This window comes from Peromyscus maniculatus, chromosome 7, assembly GCF_049852395.1.
Source record: "Peromyscus maniculatus bairdii isolate BWxNUB_F1_BW_parent chromosome 7, HU_Pman_BW_mat_3.1, whole genome shotgun sequence".
NCBI lineage: Eukaryota > Metazoa > Chordata > Mammalia > Rodentia > Cricetidae > Peromyscus > Peromyscus maniculatus.
In genome coordinates this window covers 64,792,671-64,817,094 of record NC_134858.1, presented here as the reverse complement: position 1 = coordinate 64,817,094, position 24,424 = coordinate 64,792,671, and the positions used below count along the sequence as shown (strand labels likewise).

At 48.9% G+C, this 24,424-nt stretch overlaps 1 protein-coding gene across 6 annotated transcripts in view; it reads left to right on the top strand.

Annotated features, from left to right (window-relative positions):
- The window catches only part of Tln2 (talin 2), a 419,063-nt gene that overhangs the window by 360,059 nt on the left and 34,580 nt on the right, over window positions 1–24,424 (top strand). For 4 of the 6 annotated variants that reach the window (XM_006979299.4, XM_015997972.3, XM_015997973.3 and 1 more), the window contains 8 exons: window positions 911–1,012; window positions 3,477–3,596; window positions 9,440–9,586; window positions 13,497–13,663; window positions 14,461–14,644; window positions 19,539–19,664; window positions 19,863–19,979; window positions 22,960–23,145. In XM_006979299.4, coding sequence (XP_006979361.1) covers window positions 911–1,012; window positions 3,477–3,596; window positions 9,440–9,586; window positions 13,497–13,663; window positions 14,461–14,644; window positions 19,539–19,664; window positions 19,863–19,979; window positions 22,960–23,145 — 1,149 coding nt within the window. The remainder of the gene's footprint in view (window positions 1–910; window positions 1,013–3,476; window positions 3,597–9,439; window positions 9,587–13,496; window positions 13,664–14,460; window positions 14,645–19,538; window positions 19,665–19,862; window positions 19,980–22,959; window positions 23,146–24,424) is intronic. The other 2 variants (XM_076576578.1, XM_042281192.2) reach the window with 1 other exon arrangement.

Here is a 24,424-nt window from a genome sequence, read left to right as displayed (position 1 = left end):
GGTCCCTGAAGTCTTTCTTTGATAGCCCATGAGCCTCACTTACTGTGAGATTTCCTCAGTTGCCTGTCCAGGTCCCACCGTGATGTCAGGATGCTCCATCCAACAGATCTCGCCTCACTCCCACCCCTCTCCATGCCCCTTCCCCTTTGCTGATGCTGTCCTCACAATAGTTGGCTCCCCTGTGTTGATTTTCACACCCTCTGTTGCCGATCCCGGAATATCATTTGCGTGCTATTCAACATCGTGATGATGAAGATGTTGGTAGTGGTGAAGCGGGTAGCCTTTTCATTCACTGGAGTCTTTGGCTTTTCCTCCCCCTCCTTCTCCATCTTCATAGTCATCCTTTCTTCCTTTTCCTAATTGCTGGTACACTTAGAGGCAGGCGAGCAGCGGGTTGTTCTTGGCTGCTCCAGTTCTCTGTCGATGACTTAGACCATCACTGGGCATTCCCCTGCACAGATGTCGGTGGACTGTAGTTTTGGCACGGGTGTCCTTGGTGATGTAGATTCTGCCTCCTCTCCTCCCTCATCTTCCACCACTCTGTATTCTCCTGGAAGCATCATCAGACTCACGCGTATCACCATGTGCTCGAATGCTTTCCCTCTCCTGGCGTTCCTTCCCTACCGTTTATGTGGGCAGCCTCCTCCTTATCTGAAAGACTTAGCTAAATCACTGTTCCTCTGAAATACTGCCCACTCCTGTAAGATAGAACTGGGACCCCATCTTACCTGTATCCTCTGGATGTCTTACTTATACCTCCATTGAAATTCTGATTGTAGAAGTTGGGGTTGAGTTTGGATCAAAACACCTCTGAAGGCCTCTCTATTTTTCTTAAGTTGCTAATTTTTATAAGTACTGCCTCCGATTGACCAGGCTTCTTATGACTCCTGGGCTCTTCTCTTCTCCACAGCTGGATGAAGGCACACCTCCAGAACCAAAGGGAACATTCGTTGACTACCAGACAACCGTGGTTAAATACTCCAAAGCTATTGCCGTCACGGCTCAGGAAATGGTAAGGAGAAAAGGAGCCACCCCACCCACTGTGGGTTGCCCTTCTGTCTGCCGCCATCCGAGTCTTCAAATCTGGGATCTGTATTGGAGAGAGTGGCCAGCCCATGATGCCAGTTCTTCCCAGACGCCAGCTCCTACCTCCTTTATGTAGTCCCTCTGGCTGCTTGTGGTCTAGAATCCCCGGAAACTTGGGCATGAGGACAGGGAACAGAGGCAGAAGAAAACATTCAAGAAGGCAGGAAATAAGAAAGAAGGTAGCATTAAGGAGGAAAGCTCATCTCTGAAAGGACTCAGGGTGTTTTTAATAGATTTAAATTCTAGTATAAGAAAAGATATTTGGGAGTAAAATAGTAAAAAGATGAAACTGTGGGACCAAATCAAATCATAGCACTTGGGCAATTAGTCTTGTAGGCAGAGTTAATGTGGTTTATTTTTTTTTTTTTAATTCCTGACAGCAGAAGCTGTATCACTCTTGAACGTATTTTTTTTTTCACTGAAACATAATGCAAAAACACTGTTCCAGATGAATCTTCGTAAACGGCACTGGGAAGCAGTGTGTGCTCTCTCGATATTATAGAGTTACATGAAGGATGACAAATGAGACCTTCAGAGAGTTAATACATAGAACGTGTGCCTCTCCACTCGGAGTCCCAAATGCTGTAGATTAGGGAGGATTGCCGCATAAGCCTGAGCTGGGGATTGCAGTGGCCCAGCTGCAGTGGCCGAGGCACTGGTCTCACTGACTCTGTCATGTAATTGTGTGTCCACTAGAGGTTGAGCTTGGCTCACAGAGGCCTCCCTGCCTGCTCTCCTCATGCATGGGAACTCTGTACCAGGCCTACTGTTGAAATGAATGGGGCCCTGAGGAAGGAGGGAGAAGTCAGAATCACTTCTGAGTGTCCTGGCCAGCTGGAGCTACCCCAGGACCGTCCTTTCAGGGGAGGACAGGGAACAGATCGAAGGCCCCTTCCTGTCCAGTGTGGCAGGGGGAGGAGGCATTTTTGAATGGCATCATAAAGTTTCTGGAGAGTCTTCTGGACCAGGCTTTGAGCCAGGCTGTGTCATGCCTTGGTACCTGTGGTTCCCAGCAAGCCCAGCCTCCAGTATATGGCCATCCTGAGGTAGCTAGCCTGGCACTTTAGGTTGGAGCTAGGCACTCCTCACTTGGTAGGTAAAGAATCTTTGTATTCCTGTTGACAGGGCACAAATGGTACCACTCAAGATGCAATTTCCTTCTCTTGAGATCCAGGTTGTGTTCCTTGGAACCCACTTTTGGATGAGGGCTGCGACATTATGTCTTAAAACATGCCTTAGATGGGATGGATATTCCCACGTTGGTAGATATAGAATCATTTAAAGAGGCTTTTTAAAAGTCCTTAAAGCTGGGCATAGTTCCAGCCCTCAGCAGGTAGAAGCAGGGGGATTAGGAGTTCAAAGCCATCCTTAGCTACGAACTGAGTTCGAGGACAGCTTGAGCTACATGACACCTTGTCTCAAACACAAATGGAATAGCCCTTTAAAATCAAGATGTTAAAGGGCATAGAGAATGTCACCAGCAAGGTGGCTCATAAGGTAAAGATGCTTGTAACCAAGGCTGATGACCTTCATCCAGTCCCCGGAACCCACACAGAGGAAAGAACCAACTCCTGTGAGTTGTCACACACATACACACACACACACACACACACACACACACACACACACGCATGCACGCACGCACGCACGCACACACGCAGCACAACTACAAATAAAAATAAAATATTTTTAAAAGAATGGAGAGAAGAAATCTAGGGCAGGAGTGAAGTCCCTAGAAAAGAGACAAAGGATGTCTTTTAGGTGACCTACAAAAAGCAGATGCAGAGACTAGGTAGCATTAAACGTTGGCACGCTGTGTTGAGGTGCCGAGAGACGGGGTGTGTGGACCATCACTTTTCTGGCAGCACCTGGTCGTGCTTTGTACCAATTCTCCCCAAGACCTGATTCCCTTCACTCATTCCCTGATGTTGGCTTCTCCCCTGAGTCTCATTCAGTACTTTGTAGCAGCCCTGCCCTCAGATCCTCTCTTGTCTAGATCCCCAGTAGAAACCTGGGTACACCATCCACAAGCCTCATTCCCCAAAGTTCCTGTGGGAATTCCTCTGGTGACCCCAAAAGGACAAGCTCCCTGAGATTGGCCCCCAAGGACCCGGCTCCACACTGCACGGCCTGAATGCTGAGCATGTGCCCATCTGGCCTGTGCTGCAGGGTAGTCACAGCTCGGGCCTGTCACGTGCAATGCAGCATGGCCTTTGCTTGAATCGCCCTCCCCAGTGTCCAGCCCTCATGGCAAGGCCTGGCCTTCACCTTCCCCGGGGGCTAAAAGTGAATGAAACCCTGTGCCTTCCCGGGGTATTAACACGTGGTTCTGACGCTTCTCTTTGTGTATGTGTGTATGTATTTGTGTCTTGCTTGTTTTCTTTTTCCAGATGACTAAGTCGGTTACTAACCCGGAGGAGTTGGGAGGCCTGGCTTCACAAATGACCAGTGACTATGGGCACCTGGCTCTCCAGGGCCAGATGGCAGCAGCCACCGCCGAACCAGAGGAGGTCTGCCACCTTAAGGCCCCTATCTTAAGAAGCAAACGCATGGTGCCCATTCCTGGGGATGGGAAAGGGGAGGACCCTGTAGTCTAGTTCTACAAGACCCCCCCATCAGAGCAGCCAGGAGCAGGCTTCACTCCCACTACTGTGCAACTGATGTCCCAGGTTCACTCAGACAGCCCCTCATTGTGCCCAAAACATGGACCCTTGCTGAGGCCAGCTGACCAAAAGCTTGGACCCCCTGGAGAGGGCTCTCAGATGGAAGAGTTCTGTTTACAATGCTCTGCCAGCTTCCTTGCAGCTACCCTCTTAAAATGCCCAAAGCTGGGGCTGCCCTTCCTGCCCACCCACCCACCCCCCAGCACATCCCACCAGTCATGCTTATGGTTGCCAAGTTTCCCCAAAATATTAGATCCACATGTGGGATTTCATATCGCCTGTCTTGAGGGAAGCCTGCTGGCAGTGATACAAAGTCCAGCCTGGAGGTGCCTGGCTTTCTAGAAACTGGCTAGATCCCACACACCATGACACCTCCATCATGCTCTTCAGAACCCACCTGCCTTCCCGATCCCTTTCCATAGAGGCTAGTGTAGATGTGGCCTCAGAAAGTCTGTACTCGTAAGAGTTTTGGAATAGCAAGTTTGGCCACTGTCAGAGAACAATCATCTCTGGAGGCTGTGAGAAATAGAGGGGCTGGCAGGAGCTGTCTTAGTGTGAGCACCTAGAAGAGTGTCTAGAGAGAGCCCAAGAAACCATATGGCTCCTTAGAGAAAGTTCAGTCTGGAATACAGAATGTTGGAGGGACTACGGGAACCCAGGAAGATACAGGTAACAAATTCTGTGAAAAGCAAGCCGCTTGTTGAATGTAAATCCTGTTCAGTATTTTCCTAAACCTTTGGGGCTGTGGAAGCCACAGGTTTGTCACTGGTCTGCTCACTTCCCTGAAATGACAGACACTGTTCCCACCCACCCAGTGCTGCTGAGTCTGCTGGGAATAGTCAGGACCAAGTGTGTCTAACAAAGGCTTTTAGAAACAACTGCAGCAACACAGACCCAAAACACATCATTTTCTAACATGTGTCGTAACAATGCATGTGAACAGACATAGCATATATATGTACTAAGGTACATATATATCCAGCATGGAGTTCCTTAGGTTTCTAACCATGCCCCTGTCTTCAGATTGCAGAGCACTCAGTTAGCCTCCGCACGAATAATTGCATTTGTAATAATTATGTTAAGTCACCAAGAAAAATACCGAATCTTGATTCCTTTTACACAGCTCCCCCCTCCTCTTCCTCTTCCTTCTCCTTATACTCCTCCTTCTCTTTCTTTTTTAATAGTCTCCCTGTTTTAGTAAGACTAGACTATAATTCTAGTCTGTAATTTATCTAGACATATAATTCATTTGATCAACATGTAATTTTGAATTTCATAAACAAGAAGAGAACTGGTGTTGCAGTCAGGGAACGTTCGTACAAAGGAAAGGATTGTTTTGCTTTGGGAGGAGATCAAAAACAGATACCATGATTGCCAGGGAGGTTTGGACCCCTCGCCATGGAAAGCTTTGTGCATGGGATCCACCCTCATCTGTGGGGATTTGGAACACTGGCCTGCCCCTTCCGTAACGGAGTTCTCCTGAGCTGCCCACACCAGTGCAGGCAGCGAGCAGAGCCTTGCTGCAGCCCAGAAGCCACACCAGCATCCAGGCAGCCAGGAAAAGAATGCATCACTAACCTCACAGCACATCACTTTGCTGGGTGCTGGGTTTTAACCTCTGACGTTGTCAGTAAGGTTTTCTGTTTTCAGCGGGGCATCTTGAGATGTAGTTTACAGTCCAGGCACAAGAACAGTGTGACCCACAGCCAAAAATGGCAGGGAGAATATAAGGTTACGAGAAGCTTGTGCAGGCAAGTTCTCGGTGTACATTTGCCAGACAGATGCTTGGGGGAAACTGAGAGGGTTAGGAGGTCCCTAAAGCAATGTAGGTTTTTTTTTTTTTTTAAAGCATACCAAAATTGTGAAAGTTATTTGTATACCCGAGAGGGCCCCACATCCCAGCATGTGAAAATATTTACATCTAGGGAAAGCGGGAAGCCTTTCCTGAAGAGTCTGCGGCATGCCCCGCCGAGTCCGAATTCTGGTCTTTTCCACAATGTGACAATTACAGGAAAAGCTGGACCTCAGTCCTCGAACATCAAACAGGATCTTTCTCTGTTTATTTTTCCATGGAAAGCTCAAGGCTTTGTTAATAGCGCTGTGGAAAGTCTTCAGAAAAGTGAAAACCCCCATGACAGCTTTGCAACTTAAGATTAGTTCCTCCCTGAATACAGAGGACAGAGAGGGCAGGGAGATGGCTCAGTCATCTACAAGCAGGAGGCCCTGAGTTCAGATCCCCAGCACCCCTGTGAAAAGCTGGTCCTAGCTGCACATGCCTCTAATCTTAGTGCTGGGAAGTTAGAGGCGTAGCGCCAGGGCTCACTGGTCAGCAAGTCTTAGTCAAATCATAGAGTTCCAAGTCCAGCAAGAGACCCTGTCTCAAAGAATAAGTTGAGAGAATTGGGGAAGATACCTGACATTGACCCGAGGCCTCTACATGCGCATACATGGGGCCATGCACCCGCATACACATACAGAGAGCAGAGGGGCTGAAAATGGGGAGGAGGGAAGGAAGGAAGGAAGGATGGAGGGAGGGAGGGAGGGAGGGAGGGAGGGAGGGAGGGAGGGAGGGAGGGAGGGAGGGATTGAGATCCTAGGAGCTACAGCTCCTAAATATAAGTCATAAGTCCTGGGGAAAAGATTTAGTGACTGTAGCTCTGTCTCTGGAGAAAATCACCTCACCATTTCGTAAGCCAGGGAAAGGATTTGTAAAGTGGCTGGCCAGGAAACATGCCTGCACCCCAGGTGGGATGGATGTACACTCTAGCATTTAAAAAAAAAAAAAATTCCACCTAAAACTTGCTATCTGGTGGCGAGAAAGTGATGCCTGGTTCTGTTCACACTGTTTCTCCTGTTACATTTTCTAAGTTGATCCCGCAAGTTCCAAAGCCACCCTTGTCTAACTCTCCAGGCAAGCAATTCTGGACCCAGTTGCTTTTAAAGTCTGCAAAAAGTCATCTTGTTTTGTTTTGTCTTGAGCAGTAAAGGGAGAATGATCCGTTTTTCCTGGACAACTCTTCCCCGTCCCCATTGTAATCAGATCTAGACTCTACCAAGCCCGGGCCTTTTTTTTTTTTTTTTTTTTTTTTTTTCAATTTCCTTTAAAGCACAAAAGCAGATGGTTTCTCCACAATATTTTTCTTTGAGCAAGAAGGGAATTGAGGGTTTTTCTTGAGGCTCAAGTAATGCTTTCCTAACGTTGCCAGTTAAAAAACCCCACGCTGTGTGTCTTTGAGCAGCATTCCTTTATACTAAACACTGGTCGTACATTCAATCCACCCTGTGGGTCTTGCAAAGTCGGGCCAGACTTGCTGAGAAATTTAATGTTGCTTTGGGAACTGGGCAATTCTTAGTGCTTATCAGTTGAAACACAATCTTAAAAAGTGTGTTCCCTTTCTAGGAAGCTCCTCCAGCCATAAAAATTTCCAGTGAAATTGCCAGTAGACTGTGTTGATTCTGTGGCCCTTATATTTACGTAGTCCACCATCTCACAGTAACCTGGGAGGTAGTGGGAGTGATGAGTGCCAAGGCCAGGTGCCCGGGCAGATCCTGTGCATTTATCTTCAACCAAGTGTGCAAGCCAAGGCTCATCTGTTCTCCATTTCAGAGATAACTAAACTGAAGCTCAGAGAGTTTAACAAAACTCTGTTCTTATTAAAACCACTCTTAAAAACTTAGAGGGTTTTTAACTTTTTATTTTAAAATTCTCCGGGTGCTGCTTCCAAGGTTCCCTTCTCCCCTGGTGTCACCTGCAGTCCCCTGTCATTTGGAGACCTGTGGTCATCCTTCATGTCAGAGCTCCCACCTTTAATTTATTGCAGACCCTTGGATACACGGCATTAAACTTCATGGAAGCTTTTAAAGACCAAGTTGACTTTGAAACTAATGTCACATCCCCTGGCTTCACCTTGATGTCATGTGTAAACCACCAACATATCTTGAAAATAGATCTGTCTGATTGTCTCAGCACTTGGGCGGCTGGAGCAAAGGGATCCCGAGTTCCCGGACAGCCTGGGCCACATGGCTTGACTCTTATCTCAAACAATGAATATTTGAATGGCATCCCCGCTGTCAGCAAACATCTTTCCCCCGCTCGGTGGTGTGTTGTCGCTGCATCAGTCCAGATGTGTATAGAGCTGGCATGCTGTGGACTCCCAGGCTACCTTTCCTACTGTGTATCCCAGAGAAGGTTAGCAGGACAGGACAGCCTGAATTGTGCAGAGCCTCTGCAGGGCCCGGTGCTCACACTAGAAGACACCTGGAAAGCAGACGCTCACCCTTCTGCATCTGATGAACGTTCTGCTAAGTGGCTTTCAGAGTCCTGTGGCCCTTTCCCTCCCCCAAAGCAGTCAGTAGTTCTACACTAGGAAAGCAAGCATTACAGTCCTTGCCACTCTCCAGAGTCACTCTTCCCTAACCTGTGACTAATGAGATAAAAGCAGGAGATGGTGTCCCCTGGGCTGCAATCTCCCCAGAATTACTTACAGTACCTGAGACCTTTTGGTAAGCATTCTTGATAGATGCCCTGGCTTGTAGCTATTGTTGATTCTTGACAGTAACACTGACTCATGCTTGAAGTTTTTGCTCTTCTTTTTAGTTGCTTACCTGGCCTGGAAGGCAGTTCGTTTGTGGCTGTATTTATCACACTCAAAGTGAAAACTGATACAGAACAGAACCAGAGGAATGCATGCTTTGGGAAGGTGGAGGGGGAATTTAGTACTGCTTGAAGGAGACAGCTAGCAGCTTGGCTATAGTGAAGTTCATTTGGCTTCTCTTAGACAAACTACTACCGCCTTCGAATAGTGTAGTCCGACACCCTTAATAAAATGCATGCCCAGGCTGGGGCTGTAGCTCTGTTGGTAGAGTGCTAGTCCAATGTGTGTGAGGCCCTGGGTTCTACCCCCAGCCCCACAAAGACTGGATTTGGTACAGCACATGTCTGTAGTCCCAGCACTTGAGATGTGGAGGCAGGAGGATCAGAAGTTCAAACTCATTCTCAGTTACAGTCAGTTCCAGGCCAACCTGGATTATATGAGATCCTGCCCTAATTTATTTTAATCAAGCAAATAAATAAAGTAGGAATGCATGTCTGCTGAGCCTTTAGAGCTAAAAAGGGAAAGTCAAACCCAACTCAGGACACAGGAAGCCTGGGTTCTATGTGATTGCTTTCGCCGTGAATACAGCTCAGGAAGGGGTGTTGTTTGGTAAATATACCAGCTTTTTGAAAATCTGACCCCTTTAATTATGCTTGATGACAAAGGTGTACTTTGAACTCATGAAATGTATAGAAAAGGCCTTGGTGTACTAGAATTCAAAATGCTTGTTGAATAAATAACACAGTTATCCCACAGAGTTCAAGCTGAGGAACATCTATTCCTCAGGTATATTCTCTCAGGTAGCTTGGGATCCAGATAAGCTAGACCCCCAGAAAAGATAAACGCACACCAGGAAGACATTATGCTATCCCCATGAGCTACAGGCTTGCTTAATGGAGGCCGTGGGCATTTTTACAGTCGTTTCACAGGAAGGTAAATCAACTAAATTCCGTACTTCACCAGAGAGGGGTTCCAAACAGAATGGAATTTTCCTAGCCAGGCTCCCAGAGGGCACAAGAGAAATTTTCCACCTAGGGCAGGCCTTGATGGCAGGGTCCCTCACACTCCTTCCCACTTCTGGCTTTGCCTCTGTAGATCGGATTCCAGATTCGCACACGTGTGCAGGACCTGGGTCATGGCTGTATCTTCCTGGTGCAGAAGGCGGGGGCCCTCCAGGTGTGCCCCACAGACAGCTACACCAAGCGGGAGCTGATCGAGTGTGCCCGGTCCGTCACTGAGAAGGTAAGGGGTAAGATGGATATAGTCACTGTGCTGAGCACTGACATTTAATGTGACCAGCTCTGGTGGGGACGAAACCAAAGTTCATCCAGCTAAGGCGGCTGTCTCCCTCACCAACCAGATCCTCCCCAGTGGAGGTGCTGTCACAGACCCTGAGAAATTCAGAGCAAAACAGAGGCAGCCCCGGGAAAGTCAGGAACTCCCTACAGATGGCCCTACCAAAGTCAGTGTGGGGAGCCAGCCAGGGGAGGGCTGATGCCGCAGCCCAGCCTGTAACAGTTGGTCTCCCTTTCCAAAGAGTTTCTAAGTGCTAGATCTGGGACAGAAAAATTAAAAGAGCTAGGTAGAGTGGTACAGCTGAAATCCCAGCATAGGGGAGGCTGAGGCCAGAGAGCCAGCCTGGGATATGTATATGTATATGTGTATGTGTATGTATATGTATATGTATATGTATATATGTATGTATGTGTATATATAGATAGATAGATAGATAGAGAGAGAGAGAGAGAGAGAGAGAGAGAGAGAGAGAGAGAGAGACCCTGTCTCCAGAGGCAAAACCACACAAACAAGACTGCAATCTCCTTGCTACGTGACCTCTTCATTTATATACCATGAAGCATCGTGGTCTCAGTGACTTTAGACCATCACCTGATGTACCATGTACCTGCCCTGGGCTTCTGAGCCTCGGGGCTGCTGTTCCGAAAGACGGAGGTCGGGAGTGCAGCGAACAAGGCTTGAAGAGTTTATCAGTTGCATCACCTGTCTAAGCCCCAATGACCTCCTCCATAAGACGAGCACACAGATGTATGATCTCTGACTCATAGAATCGAGGTGTGTCAAAGTGCCGAGTGCTGTGCCAGGGGTGTAGCTAACATTTAACAAATCCTAGCCCCCAGCCTGTGTATGCTTTCCTCAAAAACCCTTGTCTCCCATGACGTTTCCCTAGCTAACAAGGCCCCATTAGATCGACCCTCCGTGCCCAGTAGCTCTTTTATCCTCCCAATGTGCCAGCCCTTGGCTTTGTGTCTGTATCAGAGTCCTTCTGTGGTGACTGTTGCAGCTGCGGCAGGCTGGAGCATCCATGCGCTGCAGTTCCTCTTCACTCCCGCGTGCATAGAGCTCCGTATTGTTCAGAAACTTGGCCACGGGGCTGGAGGCCTGGGCAGAGGAAGTGCTCCATGGGAAGCTGCTTACAGAGACTGCTCTGTCAGTCAGCCCTGGACCAGGCCGAGCCTCCATCTGGCAACCTCCCCCAGCCCACAGGACTGGCCAGCTACTGGGCTCTCCAGTAAGAATTAAATCTCTCAGCTGGAGGAAGGCACCTTCCTCCCTTCAAAGGCCTTGTCCCGTAGTTCCCCAGGCACCCAAGCTGCATACAGAATCATCCTGAGCTGGCCTTGGTCTTACAGCCTCTCACAGCAGAGTGGCCCGACTTGGGACATGTAGAGAAGGACAGAGGTGCGGAGGTGGCCAGTTCCTAGCCAGTAGCTTTTTAGCTATTTCTTGCTGCAGGTCACCCTACCTGTGTATCTTGTTGTTTCTGCATATCTTGGGTGTCAGTAGGGTGTCTCCCATCCATGAACCCATTGTCTACCTTTGTGTCAGACCTAGTGGCTAGTAGATGCTCAGTAAATACCTATTTTTGGTACACTTCCATGGTGGGTGGGACTGTTTCTGGACTCTTCTTTCATCCTGGCTGAGAATCTCTCTTACACACACACTCAAGACATCTCATAACTTCTAGGCCTTTGCCGCCCATCCTAAGAGTTCTTTCCAGAAACTGTTGACTTCATTCCCAGACCAGCTCTGTGTTGGTCTGACTCATCTTTTCCTGGTGAGACCAAGTGACATTTAAGGAAGTGTAAGACAATAAGGAGGTGTCCTAGCTGCATTTATGGCTGCGATAACGTACCCTGACAAAAAGCAACTTAGGGGAGAGAAGGGTGTGTTTTAGCTCACAACTCCAGGTTACAATCCATTTGTGGGGTAATCACAGCAACAAGAACTTAGGACAGTTAGTCACATCGCATCCACAGTCAAGAGCAGAGAGAAATGAATGCCTGCATGCTTCGTGCTCAGCTAGCTTTCTTTACTCTTGATACAGTCCAGGGCCCCAAACCAGGGAATGGTACCACCCACAGTGGGCTCACCTCAATGAACCCGGTTACGGAAAAATCCACAGCAGGAGTGTTGGCTCAGTGGTCAAGAGCACCAGTTACTCTTACAGAGGATCTGGGTTTGATTCCCAGTTCCCACATGGTGGCTCACAACTATCTGTAACTCCAGTCCCAGGGGTTATGACATCCTCTTCTGGCCTCTTAGGGTACAAATAAAATAAAAAAGGAAGAAATCCCTCACAATAGGCCCATGAGCCAACCTGCTCTCAAGACAGTCCCACATTGAGACCCTCTTCCCAGGTGAGTCTAGGTTGTGGCAAGTTGGCAATCAAAACCAACCATCCCAGGAGAAGAAACAGTTCTTTGTAGGCCTCTATTGGAGAAAATGGTCCCTGTGTCCATCCTGCCAAACTATATCCACAAGTCTCCTGAGACCTGAGGGGCACGGCACAGGAAAGAACATCCCAAACTCCATGCCTCTATTCATGCCTTGACTCCCCTGCTTGTTCAACATGCTTCAAGAAGTGAATTTGCCGTATAATCCCAGCCCTGATGAGGCAGGGACAAGCAGAGGCCTGGAACTTACTAGCCAGCTGCTCCAGCAGAATCTGTCAGCTTTCAGTGAGATGCTGTCCCACCCCATGTGTCCCACCCTACCACCACCAGGGGGTAGAAAAAAAGTGCAGTTTGGTGAGCAACTGAAGAAGACATCTAGGGTTTGATCCCTGCCCTCACCCCTACTCCCCCTCACCCACACACGGTGTATACATAAGTGTATTTACAAAGCATTTACGTGCGTCAACGTGGTCAAGAATAGCAGATGTGTACAGGCAGAGATTAAAGAGCCTTCAGCTGCCCTGTGACAAACTGTTTCTAATCCACAGGACAGTGGGCTACCCTGAGGACAGAATAGTGTACTTGGAATCCTTGTGCAGAACTGCCTCTGTCTGCAAAGAGACTAGAGAGGCATTCTAGGGGGTCCTGAAACTGTATCTCACAGGATGAGCACATCAGTGCTGGAGGAAGAGAGCAGGACAGATCACTCGCCCTAAGCAGGAAGGCAGCTGTGTGGGGACCTGAGTAGCTGGCAGACTTGACAAATGGTGGTCCAGTGGACGCACGGTGTGATTGTGAACATGCGGGGCAATCAGGCTGTGGGTGTAGAAAGTGTCTCTGGGAACAGGAAGGGATGAGGGTAGAAGCTGGCACTGGGGGTTTCTGATACAGAGTGTGCCAGGGTGAAGCCCTGAGCCAACTTGCTGGACCCTCAGGTCATTGCATTACTACTTAGCAGCGGACAGTAGCATGCAGGAGTCCTACTGGGATCCACTCTGGAAAGTGGCCTGTCCTGCATGGCCAGGTGAATGATGAGTATTAACAGTAGTCGTTCCTTCCAGACCCAACTGGAGGGGTGGAAATTGCCACCCACGTCTCAGGAGCCTAAACCTCATCCCTCAGTATGGTGTCAGAAGCATCGTACTTGGTGACTTGACTTGGTGAGCACTGCCTGTCCTCCAGGAAGTAGTAGCGACCTACAAACACCTAATTGGTTTGCACTTTGCACATGTTATGTTTTAATTAACCGTTTTACGTGCAAGGAAGCCGAGGCTTGGTGCAATGAAGTAGGCTGTGCCTCAGGTCAGGTGGCCTGGGAATGGTGAAGCTGGTATTCAGACCCAGGCTCCTGGCTCTAAGCTTGGCCTGTTAGCCTCTGCGCTGTATCAGCTCTGAGAGAATTCAGTCTTTTCAATGGTGGTGCACTTTTTTTAGTCTTCCTTTCTCCATCCCTTGTACAGGTATCGTTGGTGCTGTCCGCCCTCCAGGCCGGGAACAAGGGGACCCAGGCCTGTATCACGGCTGCTACTGCGGTGTCTGGGATCATCGCCGACCTGGACACCACCATCATGTTTGCGACGGCAGGGACGCTGAATGCAGAGAATGGCGAGACCTTTGCAGATCACAGGTACCGGGGGAGACCCCAGCAGGCATACCTAAAACCGGCAATCACATCGGGTCACCCCACCCTGCCCAGGACTCAGAAATGTCATTATCCACTTTGATATCAACAAGATTCCCAGTGGGGGACGTGAACCACAGGGTCAGGATGAGCTCCACTGACAAGTTAGAAACAGCCTTCCCCAAGGGAGGATGGCTTTTTCGTGTTTGCTCACCAGGGGCTTGCCCCTCTGACTGCCCACAGACCAGACCCAGCAGGACAGGAGCGGCAGGGGCAGGCATATTGAGCAGTCACTTCCCAAAGCCTCCTGCCTCCTTGGAGGCTTCATTCAGCAGACCTGTGGCCGCGGCTCTGCGTATTTACTGCTGATGACCCCGAAACCCTTACCATGTGTCCAGCCTCTTGTCTCTCCAACCTGAGTGACGGAGTGAAGATTCTCTGTGCTCTGCTGTCTGTCTGGAGCCTGGCCCCGTGGGCTCTGATTCGCAAGCATGATGTGCAAGCCATGTGCCGTTGTGTGGCTGGGAAATACCTGAAGAGCTTGTGGGGCCGTAGGAAGAAGCTGAGCTCCCACCTAGCTACAGTGCTGAGCTCTTCTCTGGAGTTGCGTTCCCAGTCTGGCTACATACTGCTTGAGGCTCCAGCCTCACATGCTTGGAAGACTCCCCTCCCCTCGAGAGGGGGGTGGATCACTGGGGCCTCTCTTCCCAAAGCCCCTGTGAATTTCCTTCCTCTAAAACAACTACAAGTGAACAAGTTTTGTTCTGTTTTCCCCCGTCTCTCTGACCTCCCTGCTTTCTCAGGGAGAACATTCTGAAGACGGCCAAGGCCTTGGTGGAAGACACGAAGCTGCTGGTGTCAGGGGCCGCCTCCACTCCAGACAAGCTGGCCCAGGCAGCTCAGTCCTCTGCAGCGACCATCACCCAGCTTGCCGAGGTGGTCAAGCTGGGGGCTGCCAGCCTGGGCTCCAATGACCCTGAGACCCAGGTATGGATGGGGCCTGGGGACTGCCTTTCCCTTTTTCCTATACACCCTGCATCAGGCTTCAGAACTGGGGGGGAGCCTGGAGGAGAGGTTAAGCAAGTAGCCTTTGAAGTAAACAATACGTGTGCATAGTTGTTTGGAGAAACTGATAGGAAGCAGTTGACAGACATGTGGACTATGGTGACGGGTTAGGGATTGAGACAAGCCTATGGATTTGGGAGGAACCTAGAAAAATAAGTCAGCCAGGCCTGGTGAACAATCGGTTGAAGAAGACAGTGTGAGGATAAAGGGGAGGGAAGAGTAAGTACCAAGTGTCCTGTGGTCAGGCTGGAGCAGTATACAGTTTCAGTTTCATGAAGCAAGAGAGCGAGTCATCCATGAGGGGAGAGCCATCCTGACCAATCCACAAGGGGAGTGCCATCCTGACTCAAGAGAGGAGGGGGAGAGGAGGGGGCGTCCCAGTCTCAGGCATGTTGAATTAGAAGTGTGAGACAAGCAGGCAGAACCATGGAGGGCATGAGCGTGCCCCTGTGCACAGGTGTGAGTCGGGTATGGCTGCCTCTGGACAGTGTCTGCAGGCACAGGGCAGGGAAAGCATGGGATGAGAGAAGGGATGTCAGATTAACCCTAGAGAACTCCAACCTTCAGGCACTTGCTGAGGAAAAAAAAAAATGCCTGGAAAACTTCAAGAGAGGCCAGAGCTGGTGGGGGACATCCAGAGGAGGGTGTGTGTGACCGGCAAGAAAGGAATGTTTTCACCTATAGAGACACTGGGAGTCAAGACAGGCGAATGTCTGAGGACAGGCCATTGGTGACCCCGGCTGCTGGCATTGGGTACGGAGCACATGCAGCTTACTGCTGGAGAAGACTGGCTCTGAAGCGGAGGGGAGGGACTGGAAGAGTGGGAGGGCCCTCCGCTCAGGAGGTGGCGATCTTGTTGAAGTGACCCACCTGAGCCTTCATGGCCTGTCCAGACCACAGTCACTGCAGCCTTTCATGTTTGAAGCCAGCACACCCTGTATAGCAGCACCTGGCCCGTGCCAGATGTTCCGGTGGTCTTGAGCTGACAGCCAACCACAGTCCTCAGCAGCACAGCTCACTGTCCTCTGCACTCATCTCAGTAACAGAACAGCAAACACCTTCATGGCCGCCGCCGCCGCCTGCTCTGGGTCAGCAGTCTAGTCTACTGGGCCCCACAGTAGATAACTCTTGCCCTTTCAGGCCCGGGGAGAGCAGTGATAACTGAACTAATTAGCTGGGGGCCACCAGCCTTGTTTCTGTGGACCCCGCCCCTTCCGTCCCCACTGTCCTCCAAGACAATGGAGCCCCGTGAGGGCCTTTCTTAGTTTTTTTTATCCCCCAGCTCGGTTTCCTCCACCAGCACTGGACTTCAGATACGCTGTTTGCACAGGGCTTCTGCAGGAACCTGAGGTGGTGGTCCCACCCTGGGGGGAAGGGAGGAAGGAAAAGCTGGAATCCCTGTCGCTGGAGTTGGAAGTGCAACACACACACCCCACCCCCCACCCCCCACCCCCGCGCCTCTTCTTACCCACCTGATTTTGAGGAGAAAGAGTATGGATCTTTTCCACACAGAGAAATGTATTGAATTGCTGTGGGATTTTTTTTTTCCCATTTGTTTAAAAACATTTTATCTCAACAAGTTGTATTAAGCACATATAGTAGAGAACCACAAAGTGAGTTTTTACAGCCACCTCGAATCTTCAATGACCTCTAGTGTTTCCTCTGCCTTCCCCTTCTGAGCAACCTCTTTCTCAACTCTTATTGGCATTTCCTGGGGTGAGAGCACTTAGCATGCCCAGTCTGCCTCTGCAGACCTTTAACTGCCATGCAGTGGTCCTTAACTTTAGGTGCCAGGGGGGACAGTAGGTCTCTAGAGTTCATTCACCCGGCTTAGCTGGAGTTCCCCCCTGCTCCTCCCCCATCCCCTGAACCCCATTCTGTTTGGCTTATGAGGATGATTGTTTTATGAGGATGGCTGCTTCTCCTTCTGTGACTGACTTCCTCCCTTGAAATGCCGCCCCTGCCCCCCACACACACCCAGGTTCGTGCATGTTGCATAGTGCAGAATTCCCTTTTTAAAAGCCAATTAATATTCCACTGTGTGGATCTGCCTTTCCTTTATCTAACTGTCTGTTGGCAGGCACGTGGGTTTCACTCCCATCCTGACTGCTGTGGATGATGCTGCAGTGAACCCAGAAGTGCTGATTTCTCACTTAAATTCTTTTTTTTTTTTCCTTTTTCTCTTTTTTGGTTTTTCGAGACAGGGTTTCTTTGTGTAGTTTTGGTGCCTGTCCTGGATCTCGCTCTGTAGACTAGGATGGCCTCGAACTCAGAGATCTGCCTGCCTCTGCCTCTCGAGTGCTGGGATTAAAGGCTTGTGCCACCACTACCTGGCTCACCTAAATTTTTTTTAATAAACCCCTAGGAAAAGGCTTACCAGAAGGTTCTGTTTTTAATCTGGGGGTGGGGCAGCTATACCATTCTGCATTCCGGCCATAGTGTGTCAGAATTCTTATTTCTCCACCCCCTCATCAATACCTGTCCCTCTCACCTTGATAACAGCCTTCCTAACAGGTGGGAGGTGGTATTCCCCCTGTGGCTTTGGTCTGAGTTTCTCTAAAAGTTATTGACATTGAGCATCTCTTCATAGATCCATTGGTTATTTGTGTATCTTCTTTGGAGAAATGTCTGTTTGGGTATTTTTCCCATTTTTTTAAATATTTTTTTTCCCTAGATATTGTTGTAGGGGTGCTAATAAAGGCCTCTCCTGTCCTGGTTACTGGACAGCTGACTAACACACAGAGGGGACATTTTTCTAAGCAGATTTTAAAATTAATTTTATTTAAGTAAATAAAAATAAACCAAATATCTGTTTTCAAGATATTTAGAAGGTTGAGGGTTTTTTTTGTATTTTGTTTTGTTTTGAATTATGTGTGGGTGGGTGTATCAGCATCTGGCTATGTGTACATGAGTACAGGTACCCAAGGAGGCCAGAGGCATCCAGGCCCCTGGAACTGGAGTTAGAGGCAGTTAGGAGCTACTTGATGTGGATTCTGGGAACCGAACTCGGGTCCTCCAGGAGGGCAGCAAGTGTTTGTTAACTGCAAGGCCATTTCTCCAGTCCCCTGAAGGAGCAACGTCTAATGAGAACTCACTTAAAAAAACAATAAATTGGGGGGCCAGTGAGATGGCTCAGCAGGTAAACCACCTGCTTCACAGGCTGGACAACCTGAACTTGACTCCTGGAACCCACAGAAAGGTGGGAGAAGAAAACAACTCCATAATGTTGTACTTGGACTGCCATATGTACACGGTGGCATACACACTAATAATAATAAATACAATTTTTAATAATTTTTTTTCAAATCTACTCAGGAAAAAAAAAACAGTTCCCTCTGCATGTCAGTCACCTGTGGAGTCAGCAGGATGGGGCCGTCCTTCCCGGACGGATGCTGATGTTAGCAGCAGCCCTGCCTTGCTGTGCCTCCCTCTCCTGCTGCACCTCTTCCCTGTTAGAGGCTCAGGAGAGAGCGTCAGGCCTTCGAAAGCCCGACTGGCCCCAGCTGTGGGTGCAGGAGGTTGGCTGGGGTCCCTCTGTCCTGCTGAGGCGACACCACAAAGGGTATGGAGGGTGGCAGGAGGCTGCAAAGTCACAGTTTTTCTATGTCACTGCTGTCTGGCGTTCCGGAGTCTCCCAAAGGCTTTTACATTTATTATCCTGGTTGGTCCGCACAGCAACTGGATGAAGTAGGAAAGGCTGACACTGCTAATTCTGCTTGTAGATGAGCCAACCCAGGAGTGTGAAGGTTAAGGCCAGGGTGCATGGCATCATACTGACCAGAGTCCACATTCCAAACCCACCGCTCTTGGCTCTAGCGCCCATTCCTGTCAATTCTCTCTTTGGCTGTGCTTTCATATTCCAACTCTGCATTCGAGACAGCATCATCTCCAGGATGGAGCAGGCCACCTCTGTCTTCCGTTTTTCCTCAAGATTCACTGAGTGCCAGCTGTGTGCCAGAGCATGTTCTGAGGATGAAACCAAACAGTGCCTGTTCTAACCTCATCAGGTCATGGGAGAAGATAAGCCATGGACAAGTGAATAAATTAAATGGCACCATGGGCTACTACTGCTGTAGTATAAAGTACGGCCGTCTGATAGCAGTTTGGTATTCGGGAGTTAGACCCATTGCTAGGGTGGTCAAGATAGGTCTTTTGGGACATACATTTAAGCTGAGCCCAGAGGATGGAAAGAGCCAGGTTCCAGCTAGAGGAGAGCAGGAGTGAAGACCTTAGGCAGAGATGAGGTGAGACTTCCCAATAGGAAGAAAAACCCATGTGTCCGAACACTTGGTGTGGGGCAGAGAATTGCAGGAACCAAAGCTAGAGAGGCAGGCAGAGTGTCATGGAGGCCTTACTGCCCCAGTGTGAAGCTGACATGGTGTTATTAGTGCTTCGGGGGTAAGTGATGGTACCTCATTGATGGTATCTCTGCTCTAGCAGCCTTTATCCAGTCAGAAATAGGTTGTTGAATGGGGCAGCTAGGGGACTGTATACTGAGAAACCAGCCTCAATATCAGCATCCATCTCCACTTGAGTGCCGGGCTATACATTTTGTTCTCAACCTCGGCCTTAGCATGAGTCTCGGCAGCAGCCATGGGAGCAGCCTCTCTATGAGCTCTATCATCATCGTTAGCAACAGCAGCAGCATGATTGGCCTCCCTGAGCTCCAAGGGTGGCTTCCTGAGTGGTGGTGTCATGGTGCAGGACATAAAGCTACTTACTGACAAAGGGCCTCCTCCTTCCCATGTCCTTGCGCCCTGGCAGAGGTCAGCACTGAAGGTCATCTCCTCTACTCACCAGCCTCCTGCTCTTTCAGGTGGTACTGATAAATGCCATCAAAGACGTGGCCAAGGCCCTTTCTGATCTCATTGGTGCTACCAAGGGAGCTGCCAGCAAGCCAGCTGATGACCCCTCCATGTACCAGCTCAAAGGAGCCGCCAAGGTAGAGTGGGACTCCAGCTGGGGTTGAGCCTGCAGGGATATGAAGATGCGGGACTCATATGCCAAGCTGTTGGAAGGGTGAACATTTTGCTCGTCTTCCTCAGAGGAAGGAAGGAGATTATCTTTTATGCCGTTTGCACAAAAGGGTCTGAAAATGCACCTCAGACAGGGTGCTCATTGCTTTTCTCTTCCTGAGCAGGTGATGGTGACCAACGTCACCTCTCTTCTGAAGACAGTGAAGGCAGTGGAAGATGAGGCCACCCGGGGCACAAGGGCGCTCGAGGCTACCATCGAGTACATAAAGCAGGAACTCACGGTGAGTGCCCAGCAGCTGTCACCCTCAGCTGGCTGCCGCCATCCAACACAGGACTGGCACATGAGCTTCTCTGCAATTTTTAATTTAAAGAGCTTTTACCCGGAACTCCTCACCTGGGGAGGCTTACTCATCTGTCTTCTCAGGTGACCTTTGTAGTTGCTTACCTGCACGTCAGCGAGTGTGGCTAGGATCTATGGGGAGTGTTTGTGAGACAAGATCTCACGTCGTCTAGGATGGCCTCACACTTTGATGTAGCCAAGGATAACTTGAACTTCTGATCCTCCTGCCTTTAATTACAGGTGTATACCACCATGCTTGGCTTTAGGAAGGTGCTGAGGATCGAATTCAGGGCTTGATGGGTGCCGGGCAAACCCTCTACCGACTGATCTATATCCCTAGCCAGGATGTAGCCCTACATCCATCCCTAGGATTATGTAGCACTTAGGACAGTCCAGGCTTTATGCCATCAAAATAACAGAATGACACTGGAGCATTACAGACAGTTTCTAGCCAAGAGAAAAGTCAGAATGGCAGTTGACACAAGCCTTGAGTTTAGATTATGGGGACCAGAGATGCATTCTTTCTTGTCATGCTGCTGTTGGCCACAGCCCACATGTGGAATGGCAGCTTGAAGTTCACTGTTAGGGGAGAGGCCCAGATGCCTCTAGGTAAGACACTTCTTCAGCATCCAGCTCCTTTCTGTTTGAAGCATCTCTCCATAGGGACATTAGCTCTGTTCATTCTTCCCTCATTCCAGCCCTGGAGAGTCATGGGCACCAGGCATTGCTATAGTAGAGGTGTCCTCTGTTTCCTCTGTGCTTGGCACGGTTGCACATCACCCCATCCTGATACCCACAAATAGAAATACGCAGGAAATGAGTGGTTTTGCCCCAAGATTTCTTTGTAGTAGGTATGATCACAGATGTAGCTTTTTTAGGGGGTATGCAAGCCCTTGGGGAGTCTGCCTCTGCTGCAGGCTGCTCTTCCCCCTTTCAGGATCATCTGGAAAGGTAACACGAGGCACAACACTAGAAACTAGTGATTCCACTGGGATTGGGATGGGTTTCTTTTGTCCCTCCTAGAATGGAGCCAGCCTAGGAGTTACAATTAGTTCATAGTTTTGTTTTGCTTTGCTTTTGGGGGGTGGTGTTGTTTTTTGTTTGTTTTGTTTTGTTTTGTTTTGTTTTCAAGACAGGGTTTCTTTGTGTAGTTTTGGAACCTGTCCTGGATCTCACTCTGCAGACCACGCTGGCCTCGAACTCACAGAGATCCATCTGCCTCTGCCTCCTGAGTGCTGGGATTAAAGGCATGCGCCACCACCGCCCAACACTAGTTCATAGTTTTAAAGGAGAAACTAAAGAATGCATAAGTAACTCAAAAGCAGGTGATTCCTTAAGGCATACTGTATGGGTGCCTTGAAATGGCTACATGGAATGGCCATGTTCCCGCCTGAGATCTGGAGACAGGTCCAGACAGCTACAGATGCCCCATGGTGGCAGAGGAAGGGAAGATAGGGGATTTGGACAATCCTGGGAAATTACAGAAACTTGGTCATTGTGAGTGTATCAGAATCCATCCACATTTTTTCAGTTGAAAGGGCTGGCTCAGTGGTTAAAGTGCTGGCGTACAAGCATGAAGACAGGAGTTCAGATCCATAGAACCCACAGAAGTACCAGCACTGTGGCCATCTGCAGTTCCAGTCTTGAAAAGTCGATAAAGGGCATCCCCAGAGCAAGCAAACTAGCAAGACTAACCATATCAGTGAACTCTGGGTTTGATTGAGAGACCCAGCCTCACTGAATAAAATGGAAGAGTGGATGATGATGATTCCTGACATTAACCTCAGGCCTATACATACACATGTACATATGTGCCTACACACAGGCAAAAAACGTGCATACACACAAACATGCATCACACACACACACACACACACACACACACACACACACACACACACACACACGAAAAATGGAAAATATAAATAAATAAAGAAAGATGAATGAATTCCCCCAGAGTGTCTTCCACAGGCCTATGCCATGAAGACCACAGTAGTTTGGCATGCTCTCTGTAGAGATCAGCCCACCGTAGTGCTCAGGTCCGGACAAGGGACTTACAGTCCTAAGTTACCTCCATTGTCACTGCCGTTTTTAAGCAGAGATGATGTTTGACTGGTTGTCACATGACAAGGATGCTCTGTGGGTCCCCCATCTTACTCAGGGGAGTCTCCCATGACATTAGGTGGTTATTTAGGTCTGACAACAGGCCAGCCCCTCTTCTGTAGGGACAGATACACATGCAGCATACAGTCACAGGGCTAGTCCTTCATATTAAAGAGAAAGGACCAGGAGCAGAAGCAGCTTGCCTTGACTAACATGGATTCTTTGCAGCTTCTGTAAATGTGAGTGAGTGAGTGAGTGAGTGAGTGAGTGAGTGAGTGAGTGAGTGAGTGAGTGAATGAATGGGTGAGTGTGTGCGTGCTTAAATCAGAGTCACTGACTTGAACACCTCTGCATAACCCTGCAGCTGTATTTGTAAAACAGAATTAGAGGACCAGATGCTTCACTTTCCCCAAACTCTTACCTATGCAAAGTGGGCGGGAGGTCATCCAAAGTGATGTCTTCACATTAATCCTGCCCTAGAGTACACACAGGCCTGAGGCAGACACTATATAAATATCGGGTGGTGGCGTTTGCCAACGGATGAGTTAGCACTTTAGAAACCTATGGCTCACCATACTGCTCCCATGAACATCAAATGTCAGTGTAAGAGGCTTTGCCCATCCTGGGATCTTGAAAGCAAGACCCACTCTACTGCCCTCAAATTAGGTTTCTAATTTCCTGTCATGTCACAATCTCTTCCAATTGCTAGCTTGGTTCCCAGACACTAACTGCAGCCCAGGTAGAAAAGAGAAAGTTATTGTTGTCCTTTCCTTTTTGATATTTTTTTTTTTTTTGCCTCTTCTGTTTCTGACTTCAAGGTATTCCAGTCAAAAGACATACCTGAGAAGACATCATCGCCCGAAGAATCAATAAGAATGACGAAAGGCATCACCATGGCAACAGCCAAAGCCGTGGCAGCTGGGAATTCATGTAGACAGGAGGACGTGATTGCAACCGCCAATCTGAGCAGGAAGGCTGTCTCAGATATGTTGACAGCTTGCAAGGTAAAGACCTGGGCATTGTTGTGGATAGATGGACAGATAGTTTTCTGGTGAGAATGATTAGTTCAGTGTCCTGGAGAAGGCAGTAAGCTGGAATACGAGCAGGGGGCAGCTTCACACCTTCAACTTGATGATAGACAAATATGCAGAGAGTACAGTTTACAGATGGCATGGTAGCTCTCACCTCACCTATAATCCTAGTGCATAGAGGAGGAGGCAGGAGAATTGTTGTGAGTTAGAAGCGGGTCTAGGCTACATAGCAAGACCCTGCCTCAAAAAACCAAACATTAGGGCCAGGAGAGATGAGGGCCCAGAGGTTTCCTAGTTCCCATAGGGCAGCTCAAAACCATCTGTAGCTCCGAGAAGATCAGCTGCCCTCTTCTGGCCTCCACGGGCACTGTATGCATGTGGTACACAGACATACATGCAGGCAAATTACCCATACACACTACAAAAAAAATATATATACGAATAATAAGATGATGGCGGCGATGCTGGACAGTTCCTTTGGGGGCAGTTGTATCCCTCATCCCCTTCCAGAAAAGAGGCTTCGTGCCATAAGGCAAATACAGAAAACCAAGTGCTGAATGGTGGGTCAAGAAAAACCATCTCTGGGATGGGGAGCAGGCTCAAGGAATGAAGCGCTTGCCTTGCACCCGTGGAAGCCTGAGTTTCCTCACCAGAACTCACACAAGCAGTTTCCAAAGCCTAGAAAGCTAATGTACACTGACGTGATTTATCCACTTATTTATTTTTAGCTTTCTTTTTATTTAGTCTTTGTGTCTTTCACATCATGCGTTTCAATCCCATTCATACCCTGTCCGTTCATATCCACCCTCTGCCCTTGTACCCTCCCCCCAAAATGAAATTTTAAAAAAAAATTTAAGAGAAAATTTCAAAAGAAGGAAAAGAAAACTCTCATCGTGGAAGCTGCAGTGTGGCACAGTGAGTCACACTGTTTACCCTTTGTCCATTGTCTTTACTCGCAAGTGTTCATTGCAAAGAGTCGGTGATCTGGTGCAAGGCCTCTGGTTTCCGCTACACCATCGATGCTGGGCCCTCACTGGGGCTCCTCTTGGATCTCCTGTTGCTGCCCTGTGAACTGACATGATTTATGGCGCTAATCATATATATTAGTTATTAATTGTTAAAGAGAAGCCCCTCACACTCAATTCCTCTGGCAGTTATGAAGTCCGTTTTGCCAAGGACATGTAGTGCTTCGGTGTCTGTCGGTGAGATTGAGCGGAGCAGGGGCTGGTGTAGGTGCTGGTCAGTGGCAGGC